Raw genomic sequence first — 8,157 nt, forward strand, 5'->3', positions numbered from 1 at the left:
ATTGTAATTAGCCATGCTAGTTATACATATGCTAATTATTATAATGTAACTCTCACAATTGTAACCAATTCACCAAACAAAGCATGTGTTCTTTGGTAATTGATTTAATTCCCACCAAAAATTTAGCTGGAACAAAATTTAATGGATGAATAAATATTAACATGATGAATAAGAAAAGATATTAAATCATATAGTAAGAAATATTAGCTGAATACTGTTTGTAGGTATGAGCACTAGAATTGTCCTTATTTCAATAAGAGATCATGGATTATCTTCCTGTATGTATCCAAGAGATAAGTGAAAACATGATTTTTACCATACTTTCTTTTTCTTACCTTAATGATGATTCAACAGCATCAATTGTGGCTTAAATAGCTAGTACTTTTGTTTCTATCACATCCTTATGGTAGTCTTATTTTATTGACTCTTGAACGAGAGAAGACGACAGATATTACTGCCAGGACTAGCTTGCCATCAAAATAAGCCAGTAAAAAATCAGAGACAATTTATTAAACATGGATTAGAGAAGGTCAAACCAGAATAATTTCAGAAAGAGTCAGGTGCTGATATATACACATCTGGTTCAAAAAGTGCAAAGGAGCAGGAGTATCAATACAGAGAGCACAAGGCGAGAATGGGCTTGTGGTCCCACAAATATTCCTGTACTTGACATTCTGTTGCTTTCTGTAGCATTGGCTCAGAGTAAGATTATAGGTCTGTCTTCACTTTATCTCTTTCCTCACCCAAACATCTACTCTTTCTTGCAAAGGATTCCACTGCTCCGTCAGGATGGAAGAGTTTCGCTTCTCTGCGAATTCATTTGAATTGTTGGAGATTGATCAAGTAGAGTCCTCTGTTCTTTCCTCATATCTGTTTGCACCATTGTTTTCTCATGGCATTTTTCACATCTGCATTCCTCAGAGTGTAAATAAGAGGGTTGAGCAAGGGTGTGCCAATGGTGTAAAATACAGCCACTGTCTTGTCCACAGGAAAGGTGATTGGAGGGCGAGTGTATGTGAAGATACATGGAACAAAGAATAAGATGACAACGATGATGTGGGAAGTGCAGGTGGAGAGCGCTTTCTTTCTTCCTTCTGCACTCTTGTTCCTCAAAGAGTGTAAGATGAAAATGTAGGAGATAATGAGGATTATGAAACTAATCATGCAAATTGCCCCACTATTAAACACTATGAGTAGATTTATAGCATAGGTGTCTGTGCAGGCCAGTTGCAACAAAGGATGCAATTCACAGAGATAATGGTCAATAACATTGGGGCCACAGAAGGGTAATTGCAAAATTAATATCATCTGTACTAATGAGTGGATACAGGATCCCACCCAGGCCACATTCACCATTGCTCCACAGGCTCGTTGGTTCATGATGGTTGTGTATCTCAGGGGCTTACAAATTGCCACATAGCGATCAAAGGACATAAGTATGAGCACAAAGATCTCCAGGCACCCAAAAAAATGGGCTGAAAAAAGTTGAGTCATGCATGCATTGAAGGAGATGACTTTCTTCTTAGAGAGAGCATCTACAATCAGTCTGGGAGCTATGGTTGTGGCAAAGCAGGCATCAGCAAAGGATAAGTGGGAAAGGAAGAAATACATGGGACCCCCTAGCATCCGACTGTATCTGATGGTGATCACAATAAATGAGTTGGCCAGCAGAGTGGCAAGATAGAGAAACAAGAAGACAACAAACACAAATTTCTCCTTCAGGGCATCCTGCGTCAATCCAAGTAGAATGAACTCAGTGACGCTGTTGTTCAGCTCCAGGGTCATAATTTGGGTAAATGGATGCAGCTGATACATGGTTTATCTGCAAAGAAAAGTGTGAAAGTGATGACTTGGTAATGACTGCTGACTTGGACCAGAAAACAACTTTAAGTTTCTCATCTGTAGCAGTAGATCCTTGGGGAATCTCATCTTTGGTCTTGATGATCTGATTGGTTCTTAGTCAAAACAACACATTTGTAGCCCCCAGTCATCTGTCCATGGAGGATTGTTTGCAGCAACAATTCTGAACCTGTTTCAATAGCTTTTCTTGATGTAGATGAAATATGAAGATAGTTTTCATGATCTATTGCCAAAAAAAAATCAATGACACTCCTTTGGATTACAATGCATGACACTCATTGTACACATGGTTATCAAGATTCAGAGGCAACTTGACAGCAGCTAAAAAAAAATCACTACAACTTTTCATTGTTGATGCCTATGCATATGATTTACATACAAGCTTTGGCTCAGGGTCTTCATTACAGCATCACAATATTCTGTGCAGAAGGGCAGGAGGCGGTGAAGTGTGCTTTTGATGAATTCTGAGAATCGCTGTATGATTCAGAAGAAACCACTTTAATGACTTGAAATGTTTTTTTTTCTAAAACTTAAGTTCAAGCGGACACTTTAATAAGTTATGTAAGAAGCCCTGGGGGTCGCAGTGGTTAAGTACTAGGCTGCTATGGATGATGGGTGGTGAAACCCATCAACTGCTCTGTGAAAGAAAGCTCTGGGAGCCTGCTTCTCCAAAGAATACAGCCTTGAAATCCCTGTGCAGCAGTTCTGCTCTGTCCTGAGGGGTCATATGTGTCAGAGGAAGCTCAGAGGAAATGCTCTTTTGTTGTTGTTTTATTCAAATACATGAAATATGTGTGTATTTAAAGCTGAAAAACCATATTACTTCAAATATTAAATTGGAGATTCTTTGGTGAGCAAGTCATGTAAAAATATGCTCTAGTTATATCTGGCCTATCTGAGTCTTGTTTCAGTTATACTTTTAGAAAAAAATATTTCTCCAACTTTTGATTTTTAGTTTTACCTTAAATATAATTCAGAGAAAATTAGATATCTAAAAATATCATCGATACTAGTCTTATTTAAGAAACTGAGACCAAAATGAATTTGCAGATTTCAATGAGAAAATCTGAAATTTCCTAGTAGGCTTTCTAGAATTAAGGTTTTGAATAAGAATATATCAAATTTCATAGAATGGCATTAATATTTGAAGATCAGTAACTCCAATAGTTGTGTAGCAGAGCAATAGAAAAAAATTAAACTAATTTCTTGACAATGCAGCAGAGGGAAACAAATACAATCTGTGTGATAACACCAGTTATAGTAAGCAGCAGATACAAGTGTAAATTCCAATTACTTCTGATGGAAAAACAATGAAGCGAATTAAGTATTACTTGGTTGTATATACTATGTTTCCAATCTCTTTCTAAGTAGAAAGAGAGAAGCAGGTATTGTTTCAGGTAAACACAGGAATGGCTATCATAAAATCTGTCCTCTCAAGAAACCAAACAGGCAAGTTATACAATTCTATCTTGCTCTATGTTAAATAAGCAAAGAGAATATTTTGCATCTGAAGATAAGTAGGTATACCTTGCTGAATTTCACTGAGTTCAACCGGTGTTTTCTAATTCTCTTGAGCGGTCCTCTATCCAGCCACACCTTTATTGTGGGATATCATAATAGGGCAACATGCTGTTAACACTCCCTTACTATCTGTAATTATAATTTTAGGCTATATTAAATATTAACATAATATTAATTATATCTGGTCCTACTTCTATCCTTGCCCACAAAAGTCTCCTGTTATTCCCAAATAGATATCTGCCTCAATTTCTTACACTCTTAGGTTTTCTAAGTACTTTTATTGATCATGTTGTGAAGTGAACAATGTATTTCTAATATATACTTTTTTATTCCATGAGCTTAATGTAGGCAGCCTGTCACTTTTTAAATTGTTTGGTTACACACTTTTGGACAGCTGTGAAGATACTGCCATTCATCTTGTTTTCTTTATCAATCTTGTGCTAAGATTGATCTGTGGTAGAGCTTTGCCAAGTACTGTCAGGCTGTAATGGACAATGGATGTTTTCAGATAACCTTCCTTTTCAGCATTTAACCCTATGATCTCATAGCTGAGATAAATCATCATATCATGAACACAAAGGTAAATTATGTTCTCAAAAAAGTCCCAAAACACCAAAAATTATACCAAATGACACGGAAAGTGTATTCCTTGTCTCCCAGATCAACATTGTAAATTCATGGTGGGACAAAAATGCCAAGGCAAAAATGAGCTACATACAAAATATGGAGGAATGAAGGGGAAAGGCAGAGACTGGAAGGAAGTAAAGGAGAGGAGAAGTGACAGGGAGAGAATGGTTGGGCAGGAAGAAGACTCTGGGGACAGGAAGCAGAAAGACACACAGAACAGATGCACAAAGAAAGTTACTGAGAGCAGTGGGACTCCCAATTAGAACACAGAGTTTTTCTTTTTCTTCTTCTTCTTCTTAATTTGCCTCCACATCTCCTAGCAGGTGCCATTACAAGTCATGGGCTAGGGTTGTCATGGGTTTTGAACATGTAAGACAAGCGAGTAAATATATAGCTTTCTTTCACAACTAAAAGTCACCATTGAACTTCAAACTCTGTAAAAAAGAGACCATAACAATCAAAATTTCTGCCAGGATGACTTTCACATCATCGTGGAGTTTGTTCCTCCTAGCGTGAGTAGGGGAGATTTTGACAGAGAAGGTGGAGAGGCTCTGAGGGCAGGGAAGGTATAGGCATCCTGGTCTACCTTCACCCTTGCTGATGGAAGAACTCCCTAGAAGCACCGCACAAACAGAACAATTCCCACTGAATACAACTGCCACCATAGCCTTTTTGGAAAGGAATTGTTAAGAACAATTTTTAGACCGAGTTAAGCACTTACCTCTTTTCCTATGTTCACATGACTGTCTTTCAATATGATATTATGTTTCATGCCATTGGCTATAATTACTTAGGCAGTGAATCAGGGGAATCTCAGCTGAAATCAGGAAGTAGAAGCCATTGATGTGCCTCCAGGAGGTGATGGAGAGGAGGCTTTATGAAAAGAGGAGACAGCATCTGCAAACTTTACCTGGTTTCCCCATAATCAGCTGCTGTGGCAAAGGGTTCATAACACTGTGTAGTTTATGGAAGATGGGGCGAAGGTACATTGTTTGCATCTGGTTCTTGACAAAATTCTTTAAGGAGCAGCAATTTCAGTACACTGAGAGAGAGACACGTCTAAGGCCAATTCCCGTCCAAAGGTTATTTAAGGACAGGAGTGATATTTCCCTTTAAAAATACTGTGCTTTGTACTCATGCTAATTCATAGACTATTTTATAAATGTCCACCACAGTCTTTCAGCCTTGAGAGCTGTAAAGATGCCAAGATTCTCAACACAATCCCAGAGGACAGTTCAATGAGCACCCAGTTATCTAGTCCAAGGAAAAAAGCAAACCTGGGGCCAATTACGTAAACTCCAACATACTCTGAATGCTTGTGAGAAAACGTCAATCTCGTCTCCTGAAGATGGCTTATACCCATTTCTTCTAGAAGTATGAACATTTCCAAGCCAATTAAAGGCTCATGTCATGAAATCTGTGTGGTAGATGGGAATTCTGATCACTACTTTGTACTGTGTGCACTTCATTAAGGACATTTGTTAACCTGTTTAGCTTTCAATTTCCTCTGTTGTAGGTAATTGGAAAAAATTATTATTTATTACTTTCAGCAATAGTAATATTATGTTCTCCCCTTTATAATCCCATCTAAATTCTAAGTCAGTTTAGAAAGAAAGATGGATGACAAAGGACAAAGTTAAGGAATTATTAAATACTTGTCTTAGCCATGAGTCGGAATCCACTAGGTGGCATTGGCATTGTTTGTTTTTATTTCTGGATGATTTGTTTTAATTTCAAGATATGTGCTTTCTCACTCATAGCAACAGTGGGTTCAAACATCAGAACACTTGTGCTTTGTGTTGTTGTACAAAATGTTGCTATGAGTTGGAACTGAATCAAAGGCACTGAGAAACCACAACTTATAGCGAAACATAGCTGGATTTTTAATTTTTTTAAAACGTAGTTTCAGTTATGAACGATGGAACAAATTATATTGCAAAATCACTTTCCTCTTTGGGAGCTGTAGCCTAAGATTCATCTCCCAACTGCCCGTGTGCCTGCCACAGTGAGGATGAAGTGAAGTGAAGTTTGACCTGGGCATGAGGTAGAGAGATGAGAGACCGCAATGAAGGTAATGGGATAACACTGATCAATTGTCCAAGATTAGTCCTTCAGCCTCTGGGGAATTTTCTGGTTTACAAAGTTTATTCCAGGGTGTAAATTGATTTTCTCCTTCTGCACATAGTGGACTCTGGACCCTGTGCCTCTAGAGATCAGAGCTGCTATTCAGACACAATGAGCCCCAGTCCAGCCCCTGCTTGGAAAGCAGGAGGGAAATGTGTGCAGCCCTGAGGAAACATTGGCTTTGCCCTGGGCGTAGTTCTGTTTCTGTAGAGGGACCACAGGAATATCAAAGAGACAGATGCAGAAGCTCAATAATACTTATGAAAAAAAGGAATACAGATATTTGATCATTGGTCTGCAACTAAGTCAGTGATCTTTCCCACTTTATTCTAGATAATTAAACACCCTCAACCACCAATGAACTGTCATGAAAGTGGATAGGGGAATCGAAGAAAACAAAAGAGCAAAGAAAAACAATTATAATTTAATCAAATTCCCTGCTCCATTTGGTAGGTGGAAAAGGATTTCCACTTGATGTTGAAAGCATGAGAGGGTTAAAAAGTTCCAGAATACAGACACAGAAGGTGTGGGAGGGGAGGAGAGAAAGAGAGAGTCAGAGCTACTCTCATTAAATACACACAATTTATTGTTTGTCAATTGTACTTCAATCAAGGGTGTAAACTATTTTGTGATTGAGGAAGAGTAACCAAAGGAGGAACTTGAGATGGGAGACCCTTCTCCAAAGTAAAAAAAAATCAGATCTCAGTGAAGGGTGCCATAGCCCTGCAGGAACTGCCACGTATGCTAAAGAAGCAGGAGCAGTGTCCCCAGAATGTAGACAGACCCATGATGACACCAAGTATGATGGATGGAGGGCAGGGACCCAGCTCAGCAGCTCACTAGCTCACCAGCAGGCCTGTATCAGGGCAGTGTGTATGTGCAAAGATGAAGGATGTAGGGAAACAACCTCTTGGGTGCAGGTGGAAGAGGCTGACGATAAATGTCCAGGTGTAGTCAGGACACTGGGAGTCACGGTACAGCTTAATGGAGCATGGCAAACCCTGGGCAGAGCACGGTTGACAATGTACAAGGGGGAGAAAAAGGATTACTAGCTGAAAGTTCCTGAACTAGGAGAAGAAACCCTTCCCTCTGCCATATGCCCTTTGACCTTCTCCTCATATCTTCAATAGCAATGGTCAAGGGAGCCATACTATTCCTTCAGAATAGGTTAAAGGAGTGAATTAAGCTAGAGTTAATAGTTTTGTAACTGTTTCTCCAAACAGAAATGAGTGCAGAAAAATCTATGTATGAACTCCTTATTTCTGGCTTTCCTACAATATCTCACCATGTCAACCCTTTTCATCCAAACCTGACATTTATTACTACCATTCACTATTCTAAATGACATAGTTACCACGGGTTTGGGCCAGATTTTAAGAAGCAGCAACCATTTGAACCCATTTAAGATTCACAAGTCATGCATGAATGAAGTTTTCACTTTATTCATCACTTTCTTCAGTTTATTGTCCCTGAAACATACAAAGTATGTAACTTGGTTTCATTGGTCTAACAGATAATAGGGCTGTCTGATTTTAAGTACACTCCTAAGCCTGTCAAAAGAAGATGCACAAGGTTGGGACCTATGAACTGTAGACTTAAGATGTCTTAAATGTCCAACTTTTCCAATGCTGTTATGCTCCATCATATGCTATATCAATCAACACTCCACCTCTGAATATTCTTCCCCTTGTCCTAAAGTACTACAATTCATTATATCTCAAAGAACTTGTGGTTAATTTAAAATACCAACAGCATGCCAAATAATATGTCCTTATTAGTTTCTTACTTCAGAACTAGACACTTTTCTATAGGTCTTTATGTTCTATAGGGAATGATTTAATTCATCTTACATTCCTAGTTTAGTTCAGACTTTAAAAGTCATATTTGTGAGGATAAGCATTCTTTCCAATATCTCTTGAAGCATATTTTCTCTTTTCTTTGTAGATAATGCAGCGTCCAGGCAAGGGGTACATTTCTCGTGTAACTCATCCTGGTTCACACCATGTCAACTGCGGGTTTAACCAA

At 38.6% G+C, this 8,157-nt stretch overlaps 1 protein-coding gene across 1 annotated transcript; it reads right to left on the reverse strand.

Annotated features, from left to right (window-relative positions):
• Positions 1 to 864: 864 nt before the first annotated feature.
• Positions 865 to 1,611, reverse strand: LOC142446527 (olfactory receptor 4C11-like). The gene has a single exon (XM_075548275.1). It carries the CDS (start codon positions 1,609 to 1,611, stop codon positions 865 to 867), a length of 747 nt encoding a protein of 248 aa, XP_075404390.1.
• Positions 1,612 to 8,157: the final 6,546 nt, after the last annotated feature.

The sequence above is a fragment of the Tenrec ecaudatus genome, chromosome 4 (assembly GCF_050624435.1).
Source record: "Tenrec ecaudatus isolate mTenEca1 chromosome 4, mTenEca1.hap1, whole genome shotgun sequence".
In the NCBI taxonomy this organism is placed as follows: domain Eukaryota; kingdom Metazoa; phylum Chordata; class Mammalia; order Afrosoricida; family Tenrecidae; genus Tenrec; species Tenrec ecaudatus.

Coding starts and splice junctions, on each gene's coding strand:
- LOC142446527 (XM_075548275.1), bottom strand. CDS start 1,611: ATGTATTTCTTCCTTTCCCACTTATCCTTTGCTGATGCCTGCTTTGCC.